This window comes from Prinia subflava, chromosome 15 (assembly GCF_021018805.1).
Source record: "Prinia subflava isolate CZ2003 ecotype Zambia chromosome 15, Cam_Psub_1.2, whole genome shotgun sequence".
NCBI lineage: Eukaryota > Metazoa > Chordata > Aves > Passeriformes > Cisticolidae > Prinia > Prinia subflava.
In genome coordinates this window covers 15655515-15672080 of record NC_086261.1, presented here as the reverse complement: position 1 = coordinate 15672080, position 16566 = coordinate 15655515, and the positions used below count along the sequence as shown (strand labels likewise).

Below are 16566 nucleotides of genomic sequence, written 5' to 3'. Positions count from 1 at the left end.
GTCTATGATCACTGCTGGCCACTGCTGGTGCAGCAGAAGAACCAAATGCAGGTTTTGGACACTGCCCCAAAGCAGAGCAAGAGAAATGACCACACGTAGATACAAATTCACATCTCTGACTCTCACCTGATACGTATGGAGAATCTCCAGGAAGGCTTTGTAGATGTCCGGCTGCCCCTGGAACCGATTCTTGATCTTGTTGACATAGTTGATGGCGTGGTTGAACTCCACGGGCTGATTGTTCTGCAGGGATGGTGTGGTGCCCAGCGAGATTGTCACCGGCGTGTGGGGCTGGACGGGTGGCGAGCGCGGCGACGCGTACGGCGGGATGGGCGGCGTCTGCTGGCTGGCAGGGGTGTGAGCCTGCAGCTGCGATGGCTGAGGGGAACACGGGCTGTGTTAGGAGGCAGCAGATCCCTTCATGGGCGGGATAAAGGCACTTTTAATCCACTTAGGGATAGATAAATATTTAGTTGGCCAGCAGAGACTAAACTGCATCAGGGAGACCAAATGCCTGGGCCATTCAAGCTGTTGTTATCAAGATGATTTTTCTTGCTAATTGCTTTGGACTGAAACCTGACAGGAGACACAAACTACCTCAAAACAGAGCCAAAATGCATAGGTATGGCTGGCTCCAACACTGCAAGTTACTTTGGCACTAGTGGAGAATTGTGGGATGTACAAAGGCAATAGCAAGGCAAAACTGGAGTTTCTTGAGACAAAAAGCAGGCAGTGAGTAACTATTTTGAATACCCTCAATGGACATCGAACAGCCAGGTGAAAATTTAGTTTTGTGGTGGCAATTTTAAATGGAAATGCAAGTACTTATTCCCCTCAAGTTTTACATTTCAAAACTTGCATCGCAGAGTTTTCAGGACTGAGAATGTAAATAACTGTCTTAGGATGGCCATAAATATCCTGCTACAAGGTCCTGCCTTGCTTAGCCACAGCTTTAGAGCTGGCAGGGACATCTTACCTCTTTGTCTGGCCTGTCCCTCAGGTTTATTTTAAAGTTTCAGCAAAGACAGATCAACATTTTGCATGTTGATAGGGAGAAAACCACTTATTCCAAGGTGTTAAGAAGGAGACTGTTACACCTTTACTGAGAGCATGTACTTCTTCAGAAAAAAATCCTTGAGATCTGGCACAGGCAAGTTCACTCTGGAATGATCTGTAGTGTCCAGTTTGGCAAATCTTTTAGCAAATCTTTCAGCATGTTTTTGTTTGGCATTTCTGAGCAGGAAATTGCATGTCCCAACAATGTTTGTCCAGAGATCAGCTAATTGCCACATTTTAAATACGGCAGCTTTTTAACTGCCTATTACCTTTTTCTGGCAATTGTTATCTAACAGTTTAGGGATTAACCCTTGAAACTTGGGAGATTCCCTCCCTAAGCCCTGAAACACTTTTGCATTTTGAGGCTAAAATACACAATATCTTATCTGGAGTAATCTCCTTGAACGTCTATTATCCTGTTCTGTTTCACATGAAATACATCTTTTGGACAGTAGCATCTGGATTATATCTAAACCAGAGTCAAACTTCCTTTGTTACTGAAAGGCCTCTGTTTTGGGTGCACACACCAATACCTGCAGGCAGCAGCATGGTCATCTTGCTAAACTCTTGCACTTTAGATGTTGCCAGTAACTCCTGAACCCTTCCAGCTGACAGCTGAACCAGACCCCTCTACAAAAACCACTCAACTGAAAACAAGACTTCAAACAATGCAGAATCCACCCAATAACAAACAAAGGTTTCCTAAAAGCTTAATTGCCTCAAGCATTTGAAATGACACACACACTTTCACACCAAAAAGAACATCTTTATCACAACCTCTGTTTTATGGGCAATCTCTTGGGACTTTAGGTCTTAGACAATACAGACAAAAGCAGGCAGATAATGTGTGCCCAGTGCTTTAACTAGGAACCTTTTCCCTAGAGTTGCTGGATCACTTCTTGAATGATGTGTGTGCCATTTACCAGATGCTCTCACTGTCTTTCAGTTCCCCACTGCCAGCAACAAGGCTTTTCCAAACCCTTAAATGTTTTGGAAAGCTTATCTGAATTGCTGTCAAATTAACTATGACTGCATCTTCAAGTTTGAAAATGAGAAACTAATCCAGCAGCGGAAGGGGAACACAAGAAGGTTCACAAATACTGTGGAAAAGCAGCATGGAAGCAATTTTTCACTCTCCAGCTCCACACCAGCTTCAGCTGGAGGAAGCAGCATGCCTGTGCTCTTAGTGCAGGTCACCCAAAGCCTCTCACCTTGCTGATTTTGGCAGGGGTGGGCTGCGGCGCCGGCTGTGCTGGTGTCGGGGTCGACTGCGCCGAAGGCTGTGACGGATGCGGCGGCTGTGGCTGCGGCTGGGGCTGCAGCCCGTGGGTGGGGATCTGGTGAACCTGCCCCGGGGTGGTCACGTTCACCATGTCATTGGTCTGCACCTCGATCTTGTAGCCAGGAGGCAGGAAGGTGTTGAAGCCCATGATAAGGTCTGGGTGGCCCTTGAAGAGCTGCGACACGCGGCTGATCACCCCCGGAGTGTCGATGCTGAGGGAGGAACAAGATCACAATGTTCACCATCCCTCCTTCAGTGGGACAAGGCTCTCCACACAGCAATCCTCCATCACATTCTTTTCCCTTACCACCTCTAACATACGAATCGATGCAAAACTGAGTTCTACAAACACACTGCTGAACACCAGAGTGACATCAGCATTATTTTATTAGCCCAGACAGTGTTTTATATCCACGAGATCCAGTCCCAAGTCTGATCATTATTAATGGGCAGGCAACCAGACAGTCAGATGAATCAGCTGTCAAGGCTGAACTTGTGAACTCCCACTCTAAGCAGAGATTTAGTACAAATGAAGGGATGCATTTCATTTTCAGAAAATAAAGCACACAACTGCTTTTACATCATTGTCCAGGTGTGTTATCCTGTATACAATGGACAGAGTTCAGCTCCTGCCCTGTGCTCCAATGTCCACACACACTCTTTCTAACCTGGAAGGAAGAAGCAAAATGCAGCTTGTTACCTCTGAGATTTAAATTCCTTCATAATATCCAAGAAGTCATTGTAGACCTGTGGCTGACTACCAAACTGTAGCTTCACCTGGTCAAGGTAAGACAATGCATCCTCCACCTGGAGACAGACCAGACAGGTTATATTAGCAGAGAAGATTTGATTTCACCTGCCATTGTTCTGTAAAACACTCATTATTTGAAAACACAGCTGTTAGCCCTGAACTGGGCAGGGAATTAAGGAGCAAAAAGCTCATGAGCCTAGTGAGTGTACTACCAGCACTGTTTGAATAAGAGGCACCCACTCCCCTCTCCTGGCCCACAAGACAAAACTGTACCAAAAAGAGAAAAAAATGAAAAAAAAAAAGCAACACAGAATTACTCAGAATGAAAAAAACCCCAACAAAACCCAACACACTCCAAATTTACCATCACTGAAGTGACTGCTAGGATAAACAGAACTAGACTGAGTATTTTTCCTGCATTCATATGTGGAAATTATTATGGAAGTCTAAGAATAAGCAAAGTGGAAATGACATATTCAGTGTAGTAGATGTCTGCCAGGTACACACTTGCACTTCTCTCAAAAAGCCAGACATTTCAGTTCCACATAGAAGGGCTTCGAAAATGGCAACTGTGGGTGGCAAATTGTTTTACACCCCAAACAACAAGAGGTTCAGGATTCGTGTACCAACAGCCAATTTTCAGAGGCACTGGAGGAACAGCCACAGCCTTAAGCAAGAGCTCTGCCTCCCTGTGCCTCCAGCAGCCCAGCCAGGCACTCAGCAGCTGCAAGAGCAACACACGGGACCTTTCCTTCGTCTGAAATTAAACAACAGCAACAGAAGAAGGACTCATGTACAGCCCCAACCTCGCACCAGCCAAGGATTTTTCCATGGATTTCGCTGAGGAAGGAACACTCTTTTTGACACCCGTTTTCAGAGGTCTATAGAAATGAAGTTTCCCACATTCAGCAAAAGGAAAGGGCAGTGGTTTCCACCAAAACTGGAAAAGGCTCACACCGTATTTGGAAGGAGCTGAAACGGGCATGGATTTGTATGTATGTGCCTTCTCCAAATGTAGCAACTTAAAGGGGTTATTTTTGGTGGACTTTTCTCTTTGTTTAAGGATTTTACATCACATAATCTTAGAATAGAGCCTTCCTTACTCCCAAATTACTCCCACACAACCACCCACATATGCCATGTGTTTAGAAAAGCACCAAATGTTTTGGTAATTTAACCCATTCATCCAAATACTCTAAGCGATACAGTTTTCCTCTCTCTCCCTGCCACAAATCTTTTCCTGGTGAGTCCAATTCCTTTTTATTATGGTATGTGAAACAATGGAGCTTCGGCAGAAAGAGGAGTCCATTTCTGCATTCAATAGACTCCCAAACATGAGAAGCATCAAATTGGGGGGGGAAGAAGGAAGGAAGGACGGGGGGAAGAAGGAAGGAAGGACGGGGGGACGAAGGAAGGAAGGACGGGGGGACGAAGGAAGGAAGGACGGGGGGACGAAGGAAGGAAGGACGGGGGGACGAAGGAAGGAAGGACGGGGGGACGAAGGAAGGAAGGACGGGGGGACGAAGGAAGGAAGGACGGGGGGACGAAGGAAGGAAGGACGGGGGGACGAAGGAAGGAAGGACGGGGGGACGAAGGAAGGAAGGACGGGGGGAAGAAGGAAGGAAGGACGGGGGGAAGAAGGAAGGAAGGACGGGGGAAGGAAAAAATGGACAGAAAAAGGGACCTGGCTGCGGAAGGCATTTGGGAGAGGACAGCTGCCATCAGGCAGGCGCTGACATTACCTTGAGTCTCTGGAACTGCTGCTGGCCCTGCACGGGCACGGCCGGCGGCGCGGGGTGTGTGTGGCTGGGCACCACCTGGCTGCCGTGGGGCTGCACGGGCGCGGGGTGGTGGTGGCCGCCGTGCACCGCAGCCAGCGCCGGCCCGTGGGCGCCCGAGCTCTGCGGCACGGCCGACACCTGCCAAGGCAAACACGTGTCAGGCACGGCCCCGGCACAGCAGAGAGCCCCCAGCCTCCCACACACGGCAGCACGGGCGAGGAGGCCGCTGGTTTGAGCTTTAACCGTGACTGCCAACAACTTTACTCTCATCCTATCCTCCAAAAAATGCGGGAGAGCCCTCGCTGCAAACACACTCCAAACACAGGTTGTCCCCAGCCTGCACACTCACTTGGCTGTCTAGTCCATCCCCTGGCATAAAGACCTGAAAAAGGTCTTCCATTAAAAATGGAATTTTTAATCTGGCAATGGTCAAGGTTCTCTCCTCTCCCTGCATGTCACAAGTAATAATCTGAGTGAATGAATCTTTATGGGCTGCTACGTTCTTGATAATTCAGTTTGGGTACTGGAAGACAAATTGCGGCTCTGGTATCAGCAGGCTCGGGGGAAAACCCAGCTTGGTATTTCCCCTAGAAAACCAGGGAAAGAACAGAAAGCATGCACTTTTGGGACTTCTTCATACCATAAACCAGGAGAGTTTCAATTTGGAAAATCATTTTCACAAACACAGTTTTCTATTCAAGTCTTTTTTAGATGGGACATACTTAATTTAATCTTCACGAACAAAATAAGGTTTGCCTGCTGGTCCATGTAAGTTCTTTTGAGGAAGGACTGCCAGTATCAACACACCCTATTCCAGCCCCTGCAAGGGTCTGCCTGCAGCTCTTCAACTCTGTGGCTGCCACTATCATTGTGAACATCCTCTCTGCAGAAGCAAGGATGAAGCTGCGTGTAAAATCAGGCACTAGACAGAGAGAGCAGCACACCAGCAACACAAGTGTGGAAGATTAAACATGCCAGAAATGTGGCAAAGATAAATACTCCACAAATAGCCTTGCCCTATTCTTTCACTGACAGCTATCTCCAGTGTACTCTTATAAAGATTTTTTTTTCCTGTTCCCAACTGCCAGCTCCTTGTAAAGGAGGCAAGAGAGGGAAGAGTGCCACCTAATGACTCTGGGGTAACGTTTTCCGAAACATTTCAATTTTCCTGAAAGTCTTCAATCTAAATGCTGATCTAGTCTGTTAAGCTTAAGATCACCCAAGATACCATACGTCTTTTACAACAGCAAACCTCTTCTTGTTGAAAAACAGAAAAATGGAGGAAAAACCTTCCAGAAACCTGACTCTGTGATTCAGAAACCATGGTGTGAGAGAATCATTAGAAGAATCGTGTTCAAGAAAGCCAAGCCACACTATGTTGGTTCACGAATGAAGTCAATAAAGGAAGCATTGACAATGAGATGTAACACTGTCCATTTTTAAACCTCGTGTCAAGTACAGAACTCTGCGGAGCCAGGACACGGTGCTGGCTGCCCAGGGAGCTGAAGGCTGAGCACACACACCTGGTAGCTGGGAGTCACGGAGTACTGGATCCCCGTGGCCGACTGCATGGTCTCGGAAACCGCCTCATAGACCGGCGGGGCCGGGGCGAGCACGCGGTGCTGGTGCGGGAACGCCTCGGTGCTGCTGGTGATCCGTCTCTGCTGCGACGCGTACACGGGTGACTCCTGCTCATCCAATCGCCGCTTCATGCTGAACTCATGCTCGGGAGGCACCACAGAACCTGGGGAAAGCCCACGGGTTAGCACAGGGTGTCCACCCGACATCCATCCATGGGCCACGCGGAGATCGCCGCCGGCACGCCGGGCAAGTTCTGGTGCTGGTGTCTCGAGATGGGAAAGTGGAGTTAAAGATTTAGCTTTCAGCATTAAACATGCAATTGTATCTCACCACAAAAAGTACAGCCTCATTGTTGTAGTAACTTGAAAGTTAATGATTTCCTGAGTCTCACCTAAAGGATGTTGCTAAGGGAAGCATCTGAAGCACACACAGAGCCTGAGTGATGCAAAGCTTGTGAATGCAGTGTTTGAACACAACAGATGGGGGAGGACGTGTCACCTACACACCGTGTACACTGACAACAGGAAAAATACCCTCTTGGACAGGCCAGGTAGGATGACAGCTGTGAGAGATGCTTTAAAACATGGGAAAAAACAGGATGCAGAATCAGAGTTTGAAGTCACTTACAAAGCCCCAAAGTGTTCTGCATTTAATACATGTCTATTAAACACATTTCATGTGTGACTTTAGGGAAAGACATAGGTCTGCTATGTCAGGAGTGTTCTGGATCCCACATGCCACACCTGTGGTCCTGCCAGCACCCTGGCCCCACTAAGAAGTTGGATTCCTGCCTGCCAGCCAGGGAGAACAGATCAGCAGCTCCCTCACTTACTCCCCTGTATTTTTCTTCATGTTCCTGCCCAGCTCTCAAGCTGCATTTCTGCAACGTGATTTCACTTCAAACCTGACAGGTCATTCTGCCACTGTCCCACTCCAGAAGGAGCCATGAATTCCCAGCTCTGTTGGATTGAACTAGTCACTCCAGTACTCTTTACTGCAAGCAAATTCCAGGACTGCTTTCTCCCCATTGATAGTTACTGCCATCCTTGAGATGTTATCTGCTGTTTATTAAAAGCCCAGGCAGCCTGTTAAGATGTTTGAAGGCAAGAAAATAGTGAAACCACCCTCTTGTGCTTCAGGATCTCTCCAAAGCAAGGTCCTTTCAGGTCAGTGCAGTTAAGACACACTCACTGCTAAGGCAAGCACATGGATCAATGAGAAGGATATAATAATGCTACAGAATAATGCTACAACAGCCAGCTGAGCCAAGCCCATCCACCGGTCAGGGCACCTCTTCACAGTCTAAATCTGTCACTAATCAAATAAACCAAAGATCATTAAATTATGTCAAATATGGAAAAGGAATGAGCAGGACAGGCGCAGATTTTCCCCTCCATGACATAAAACACAGAAAATATTTGGAAAGATTTGTTTTGGAAGGGACCTTAAAGATCATCTCATTTCACCCCCTGTCATGGGCAGGGACACCTTCCACTGTCCCAGGGTGCTCCAAGCCCTGTCCAACCTGGCCTGGGACACTGCCAGAGATCCACGGGCAGCCACAGCTGCTCTGGGCTACCTCTGCCAGGGCCTCCCCCTGCTCAACAGGAAAAAATTTCTTCCCAGTATCCAATACAAACTCTGTTAGTCCCTCCTTTCACTTGGAAAGGGCAGGACAACAAGATGACCTTATTTATTTCTGAAGTCACTTTCAAGTTTAACCCCTCAAGAGGTCCCCAAACCACCTGGCAGGTCACAGGCAGGATGCAGAGAGCACTCCTTGCCCCAAGTGAAGGGGAAAGCTCATCAATTGCATCTTAATTGTAACTTACAAACCCTAACTAAGCCTGACCCCAGCACACGCTCAGCAAGCAGAGGAACACACTCCAGGAGCTCACTTCTCAAATGCTGCCTGCACTGGTTGTCTTTTCAACTGGTCTCTGCTGAGAAATGAAGAGCGGGAAGGTTAACATGGAGTTACTCCCCTCATGGAGCTACTTCTCTCAGGCACAGACCCTGTTTCACTTTGCAAAAACTACTAAGATACTTTTATGCTAATAAGGCTGGGACTAAACTGAGTAAATCTGGCCTCACACCATCCACCCACGAGCAGAGCTGGCCAGGATTTCGCATGACAATGGCTGAGTGCATGAGTAAAGTCTGGGCAAAGGTTTGGTGGCAGCTATTTACAACCTACTCGCCAGCTTGGACACCCTTCTGCTCCTGCCACGGGTCCCTCGGGCAGTCCTGCCACTCCCTTTTGCTCTCCCAGGCTGGTTCTCCCCTCACCCTTTCAACACTGATCCACTGGTGTCTCAGTGGTGGGGTGGCTGCTCAGTGTCCCACCCTTGGGTGTCATTTCCCAGAGCCACACTCCACACTCACCCTTCCGATGGACTCAGCAGCCCCTAAAGCAGGGGCTGTTTGAGGGCAGAAGATGCCTGGAATGCCCTTATGAGGATTAAAATGCCACCTTAGGCTGTCTGAGAAGACTTTTCCCCATGAAGATACCCCATGAAGATATTCCTGGCCTGTGAGGCCACAGGAATCATGACAGCACCAAGGATCCACCACCACCCACACACCAGCAATACAAACATCGGTTTTTGAAGCTCCTGATCCTTGGAGGCCAAGTGTACAATCTTCCAAAAATCTAGTTTGCTGTATGGTGGTTATTAAAACTTCTGTAAAAGTTTTCATTTCAAAAATGAAAGCTCACGTACATTCTTCTTCCCTCTGAATTCCCCTCGCCTTCATCAACTGAGCTTGGACTCTGCTTTTATCCAAGCACACTGGACCTGCTTCAACTGTGAAATGGGTGTGTGTGTACATATATATATGTAGTATATATGTGTGTGTGTGTAAATATGTATATATATATTTATATATAAAATATATGGATAATAGTCAATAGCAGCAGTCAATCTTCCCAGATCACACCACAATAACTCCTACCAAGGGTCTGCAACCCACTGAGTCAGAGTGTCTCACAGCAAACCAGCCCTTAATGAAGATTGCTAATTCACAGGCTTGATCAATCCTAGCAGAGAGGTGATCTCAAAGCCCTGCTGTACCAAGACAGAGACCAGTGATGGTAACTCTGCATCCACCACCACCCCAACTCCACAGAGGGGAAAGCAAACCAGCACCAGAGCAGTGACTGGTCTGGATCCTGAGAAGGAGATACGATGCTGAATGGTCCCAAAGTGCATTCACTTCCTTACTGAAGTCCTGCTAATCTTGCCCTGGCATCTCCCACTGATCTCCTCTGTTCAAAAGCTGGAGAGATCTGTTGTGCAGCAAGCCCTACCCCTCCTACAGCCCACCAAAAAGCTGAGGAAGGAACAACGAGATGAAACCCAAGACTAGACATGTCATTTTGGACTGATTTAGCCAAAGCCAATTGCTCAAAGGGGCAATTCCACCTACTTCCATCCTCAGTAACAACTGATTTTTTCCTTAATGATGGCAAAGCCCAGCTAAGGGAAAGGTATTTTGAGAATAAGCACACAACATCAAAGACCTGTACCGAGCATTTTCCCTCCACATTACACACAATACTACGCTTATGTCGTCATCTCAGAAATGCAGCACACATCTCTGGCATCCCCTCACGGACTTTGAAGTGTAGATTTAGAGAGCCCCAATTCAAACTGCAGCATCTGTAACCTTAATTTGAAGGTTGAAAAGCCCTCAAAATACAGCAGGGACTGAAAGTAAGTCACAAAACTCAGGTATTTTCCTTTGTTAAAAGCATTAACAGGATGCATGTAGGAGATCTTAGCTCCACCTGAGCAGACCAAGTCAAGAACTGAATTCCCTTTCCCCAGCAGCATTTCTACCCAAACTCCTTAAGAGGAGCACACTTCATTCCATTTAGGGGAGGATGAAAACTACTGGGGTTCTTTTTTCTGAGGTTTTTAGTGTTCCCCTTTGCAGGAAAAGGCTGCTGCATGGGAACACACCTCTGGATCTTCCCACCTGTGCCAGCTCACCAGCTCAGTGCCACAGGTAGGATGCATCAGGCAGACACACACACACACAGAGGATCCTCAGCTGGTAAAGCAAAGGAAAAACTAAGAAAAGCTATGTTACATCTCAGTAACAATGCTAGAACGCTGCAATTCCACCTTCATGACTTCATCAGAGGGTTTCCCCATCCATCTGCCTCACGTAAGCCAGGGGGACAGATAAAGGCCAGTGGAGCACATCCCTTTCCCCTGGTACTGAGGAAAGCAGAGGAGTGGCACTACTGACACAGAAGGAGAAGGAACAAAGCAGGGACAAGGCTGGATCCAGCTGGTGAAGCACTGCAGGGCTTTCGTCCTGCCTGCTCACTGCTCCATGGGAGCAACAGAGGCACAAGGGCCCAGGTGCTCTCCTCTTCCATTGCAATACTGTCTCTCTGGTGGCAGCTCTGCTCCCCAGCATTTTATCACATAATACCCCAAAAATCTCCATTATTTCTATTGCAGGTTTTCCCACCAGATAAGCAGGGTCTTCTGGCATTAGAGATCAGCTAGTAAAGTAAAAAGAAAAAGCCAAATAGAGACTAGGAAGAAAGCAAATCGGAAAGGTGCGCTGCCTCAATACCTGTTGCAAACCCCAAACACCTTCACCAAGAAGCTGTAAAAGATCCACTGAAGAGGATTCTGGCCCCTCTGTAACTGCAGAGGATTCTTTTAACATATGTGAGGGCTTTTTAAAAGGTTTTCTTTTGAGGGAGAGAGGACTCAAAAAGTCGGGAGCAGCAAGTGCCTCTGCTCTGCTCCCGGAACAGTCGCGGATGTCCCGCAGGACACATCCCACGTAGGATTATAGAGGAGTACACGGCAGTGCCTGCTGGAAAGGAGCCGGCTCAGGTTCCGGCAGCGCTGCCAGCCCAGCCACACGACTTCCAGAACATGACCCAGCTTGTTCAGCAGTCACTGCTGCACTTTGTTTTTGTGGTGCCACACCGCCCGGATTCCCCGCCGGCAGCACAGGGATAACCCCTTGGCCACGCTACAGAAAGGCACATCCAGGACCAGAGCATCATTCCAAAAGGAAGTGAGAGGCAACCTTAGAAAAAGGTGCTGGAAAAGCCTGACCTGAAGCTTTAGGAGCAGTTGGGAGAGTTTTCTTCATGGTGACACTGTGCCAGTCGTGCCAGTGCTCACCGAGAGGCAGGTAGGATAAAAAAACCCCACTCGTGCAGACGGGTGAGAAGCTGGTGAGGCACTGATCCCTGCTTTGCCAAAAACTGGCCCTGCTGCCAAACCCCACCACACACACACAACCCAAAACGTGCTCCACAGAGCTTAGAGCATTGTTCTGCCCCATTCCCTGACTGCACCTAGCGCAGAGACAATGATGAGAATCCTTTCATTTAATCAAATGAAAGAAGAAAAGACCCCAGCAGGGTTGGAAAAAAGTAGCAAGGTCCCAAAAGCACGCCCCAGGCTGAAGTGACAGCTATTACAGGGCTCCTCTCCAGCTCCAACAGCTATAAAAGCTTTCCAATGCTGGAGAAGTCCAGAACAGCAATCTGGACAGAAAACGATTCATAAATCCTGGAAACGTAAATGATCCGCCTGCCAATTCCAACACGATGCTCCCAGCCCCACGAGCCACACGTGCCAGGAGCCTGTGCAGAGGGCTCCCCTGGCAATCCGGGCTGGGGCCAGGGGGAGAGCATCCCCCTTCCCCACACTGCTCACAAAACCAGCCCAAATCAGCCAGAGTTCCCACCAACTTCAGCAAATTAGTGCTATTTTTTTGGATAAATGATCACATTGCAGCATCTCAAACAAATTCATGCTGAGACCATGTGTCTTCATCAGAAGCAGAAGGTGGGAGGGATGAGGATAAGATACTTTGGGGGGAAAAGGCACGATTTCCTTTTGCAAGGAGCGTACCCATGTGAAAAACCGCTAACTTCACCTCAGCAGGGGGAAAAAGAAACCCTAAAAAGTGGTTTTCTGTCCTTGGAGATCCAGCACAGCCTGACATCAGGCTGCCAAGGCACTTTTTGTGATGAAGGAAGTTTTACAGATGCTTTAAAATTAGTAGATTAAAATACAATTCCATTTTAATTTAAAATACTGTACGATATAGTTAATCCTATATAGTAATGTTTACTTTTCTGAAACTGTATTTTTTAAAATAATAAGTTAGGAGTAGAAAATGGCCAGTACAGATACAGCTGTAGCGGATTAAGTTGGGCATTTCCCACTTGTTTACTGACCCTACACCTTTTAGCACAACTGAAAGCGGCAAGTCAAAAGAGAAACATGAGGTGTTATGTCAGCCTTAAGCTACACTTTAACACACAGACCGGGTTGAGATTCCTCTGGACAGCATGGGAGACTGAAAATCCAAGCACAGCTGGAGATGCCCTTGATAACTAGTTTAAAATAGAGCTGACACAACTTATTTTGCCACATTTCAGTGGTCCAAATAGATTTCTTCAGGGATGTAACTTCTATTTGAACACACGTGCTATTCACACCAATAACGACTGTTAAAATTCATTCTGAACCCAGGCCAGGAAAAGGCAGAAAAACCAGGGTTTAGTTAAGCAGACACAAAGCACGGTCATACTTTTAAAGATACCTGAACTCCACCAGCCTCCTGCTATCAAACAAAAAAACCAAACCAAACCTAGAGTGGTTTCTAGGGATGTAAAACAGCGTTGTAGAATTTAAAAAAGGGGGATGAAATACCAATGCGAGTGTCTGCCAAGCTGACAGCACTGGAGGGCGAGCAGAGGGATCCGGCTCTCTATTAGAACCGCCGGGAAATTAATGGGTGCACGAGGAGCTCTCGGGTTTCCCTGTGTGTACGCGTCGCTCCAACAGGTCCTTTCGCAGAGCTGCGCTACAGAGCTGCAAAACTGCGAAAAGCGGCCGGGGAAGCCTCGGCGATCCCGGCGCCGCCGCCGGGCGTCCGCGGCGCGGCGGGACGGGGCCCGGCGGGGCGGCGCGGCCCGGCAGGCGCGTTCACGGCAACTCCGCCGGGAAGTTGGGCGAGCACCGGGACCGCGGGAGCACCGCGCCCCCCCGGCCCGGCTCTCGGAACGCCCCCGGGCGGGCGGGAGCCCCGCGGCGGCTCGGGCGCGCGGCGCGGCCGGTACCGGGGCCGTGCAATGCGGGCGAGCGCTGCCGGGGGCGGTCCCGCCGCAGCCCGGGAGCGGCACCGGGCGGAGGGCGGGCGGAGGGGCGGGGGGAGGAGGCGGCGCCCGGCTCGCAGCGCGCCCAGCGGCCGCCGCACGCTCCGCCCGCCGCTCCCGCCATGCCGGGGCCGGGACACCCCGGCGGGGCGGGGCGGGGCGGGAGGACGCGCGGCCGCCCGCGCGGGCCGGGGCTCCCTGGGGAGCCGCGCCGCGGGCACCGGCCGGCCCCCCCACAGCCCCACGCCGCCGCCGCACCGGCGCCGGGCCCCGCCCCCTACGGATCGCCGGAGGGGGCCGGCCCCGGGCCCGGCGGCCTCCCGTCCCCGCCGCCCCGCTCTTCCTTACCTCGAAGCGGCCCCTGGCAGCGGCCGCGTCTCCCTCAGGGTCCGGGGGTGGCGGGCACCTCCCGGGCGGGCGGCGGGGGCGGGCTGTCCCCGGCGCAGTGAGAAGGGGGGGTCCCCGCGCCCCTCCTCCCGGAGGGGGGGGGCGGGCGGGGGCGGCGCCGGTGCCCCGGCGGGGGCGGGGGGCTCGGCGGGGGGGGTAAGATGGAGTAACCGTCTGTCGGCCGCCGCGGCGGAGCGCTGCCCGCTTCTCTGTTCCCCGGGAAATCCCGCCCCTCCTCGCGCAGGGGGGGAGCCCCGAGCGCCCGTTGGGCGAGACGCGCGCCCGTCACCGTCTCGGCCAATGGGAGCGCTAGCCCCGCCCACCAGGCCCTCCCCTATTGGCCGCGGCCCCCAGGAAGGGGATGTGGAGAGGAAGGGAGGGAGGAGAGGAGGGGGGGGAGCGACCGCCGAAGAAAAATGTCCGTATAAGCAGCGCGCCCCGCCCCCGTCCCGCCTCCCGCGCCATCCCATTGGCTGCGAGACCAAATCGCCGGCCAATTGGCGACCGGGGCCGCGCCGCCGTCACGGCGAGAAGCCCACCCACGCGGCGAACTGGCCCCGCCCTCCACCGGCCGGGCCACGCCCCCCTCTCTGGGGAGCCCTTTTGTGGAATGTTTACATCGCGGCCGCGGCCCGCGCGAGCGGCTCGCCCCGCCGTCCCCCCCCGGTCCCGGGCTCCGGTGCCAACCAGTTCGGCGGCGGGAGGGGGGGACTCGGCGGCGGGGCTCGGGCTCGGGGGCGGCGCGGCGCTGCCTTTTGTCCCCGACCCCTTCACTTCCGGGATGGCGGCGCCCCACGTGGGGCGGGCCGGTTCCACGTGCGGGCGGGGGGCACACGGCGCGCACACACGCTCGCTCACGCACACGCCCCGCACACTCGCACACACTCACACTCACGCACGCACGCACCGAGGGGAGGGGGGGGCCGTGGGCGGTGCGCGTCGCGGAGGGCGTGGCCCTCAGCTGTGCGGCCAATGGCGTGTCAGGGAGGGGGCGTGGCCACCGCGGCAATGCCCCCCCCCCCCCCCCCCCGCCTCCCCCCACGCACACACACTCAGTCACTCGCCTCCCCCCCCGCCCGTCGCGCGCTTCCCGCCGGCGGGATCCGGAGCGCGCGCGCGCTGCTGTCTCCTCCTACCCCCCCCCCCCCGTTTCCCTCAGGTCCTGTGCGCCCGCCCGCCCCTCGGGAAGCGATTCCCGTGAAGGGGGGCAGAACTGGGAAAGTGTGTGTGGGGGAAGCAGCTGTTACATACCCTCAGCGCGCAGGCGAGCAGCCCTGAATGGAGGGGGAACTCCCCCCGGGGCGGATTGGCCCCGCGGTGCCGATCGTCACGGCCGCACCGCCCACGGCGGCAGGGGGGCCGCGGGCGAGAGGGGTGTGAGGGAAAGGCCTCTCGGCGCAGGGCGGGAGGGAGCTGAGGCAGCCCCCGCGGCGGCAGCCAGAGTTCCGCTCCGCTAAAACAAGAGAGGGAGATGGGGGTTAATGCCTTCAGTTATCGTGTTTCTCTCCCTTTGGAAAGTTGTGGAGTGGGTTCACCACACTTCCCCACTTCCTCCCTGGAGGCTGGAGGAGCCAGGCCTGGCCGCCCTCATCGGGGCGTCTGCAGCGTGCTCGGGAAAGGGTGAAATACAGACACACATCTTCCACACTTCTACTAAAATGTATATTTCAAGCACCTTCACTCAAACAAGATCTAAATCTCCTAGCTGGGTTTGTTTGTTTGTTTTTGTTGGGGTGGGTGGTTGTTTGTTTGTTTTATTTCCAGCTGTTCTTCCCTTTCTCAGAGCGGGAGAGCGATGCAGGAGCGGGCAGCGAGGTGGTGCCGGGACAAGCAGGCACAGCAGAGGAGGCTCCTGGGAGCTGCAGCCTGGTTTAACCCCTGGACAAGCCCTCCACAGCGGGGTTTGAGCTGCACGGGCTGCAGCGCCCCTGGAGAGCGAGCCCGAGCCCTGGAAACCGGAGGCAAGGAAGCAGAAGGGCTGGGAAATGAAGCCTAGCTCTGGAGCTAGGCGCTTTCCAAACTCCCAGGGCGCGAAATTACAAGCACTAAAGTAATCGTCATTAGCGAGGCAGCGTGCATGCAGCCAAGAAAGCCAAATGGGACAGGTGGGCACAGCGACGGCAGCGCCGCTTTAGGATTGCCCTGCAATGCCTTTAAATCCCCGTTTCCAAACTCCAGCGGAACTCTGGATTTCGTTCTTGGAATTGCCTGTGCTGGTACTTCTGCCCGTAGTGGCTGATCCCCATCTCTGGGCCACCCCAGGGAAGGGGAGATGCTGCAGGCATCAGGCTGCTTGCACTCAACAGCCCATTTTTCCCGCCGCTCTCCAAACAATACAAAGTTTTTCTTTCCAGTAACTTTTGGCTGTCAGTGTGAAGTGACCATTTCCAGAGAAATCCTTATTTCTGCTGCTGAGCAGGACCTGCTGGCACAGGAGGAATGGATGGAGCAAAACATCGTGTTGTGCAAGAGGACTGAAAACGTTGGCTTTGAGAAGAAACGCAGCCCTGGAAATAGTAAGGGAGTGTTTGGGTTGTTTTTCCATGGAAAAGATTTACAACCCTTTCCTCCACCTCCA

The 16566-nt window shown here is 52.0% G+C and overlaps 1 protein-coding gene across 2 annotated transcripts in view; it reads right to left on the bottom strand.

Annotated features, from left to right (window-relative positions):
• Positions 1–15264, bottom strand: part of SIN3A (SIN3 transcription regulator family member A) — a 31701-nt gene extending 16437 nt beyond the window's left edge. The window contains exons 1-6 of one of the 2 annotated variants that reach the window (XM_063412112.1): positions 15240–15264; positions 6394–6614; positions 4832–5008; positions 3039–3145; positions 2268–2550; positions 127–378 (exon numbers count right to left, since the gene is read on the bottom strand). In XM_063412112.1, the coding sequence (XP_063268182.1) occupies positions 127–378; positions 2268–2550; positions 3039–3145; positions 4832–5008; positions 6394–6582 (1008 nt within the window). In that variant the 5' untranslated portion in view covers positions 6583–6614; positions 15240–15264. Of the gene's footprint in view, positions 1–126; positions 379–2267; positions 2551–3038; positions 3146–4831; positions 5009–6393; positions 6615–13949; positions 14073–15239 lie in introns of those variants that run through there. The other variant, XM_063412113.1, reaches the window with a different exon arrangement.
• Positions 15265–16566: the final 1302 nt, after the last annotated feature.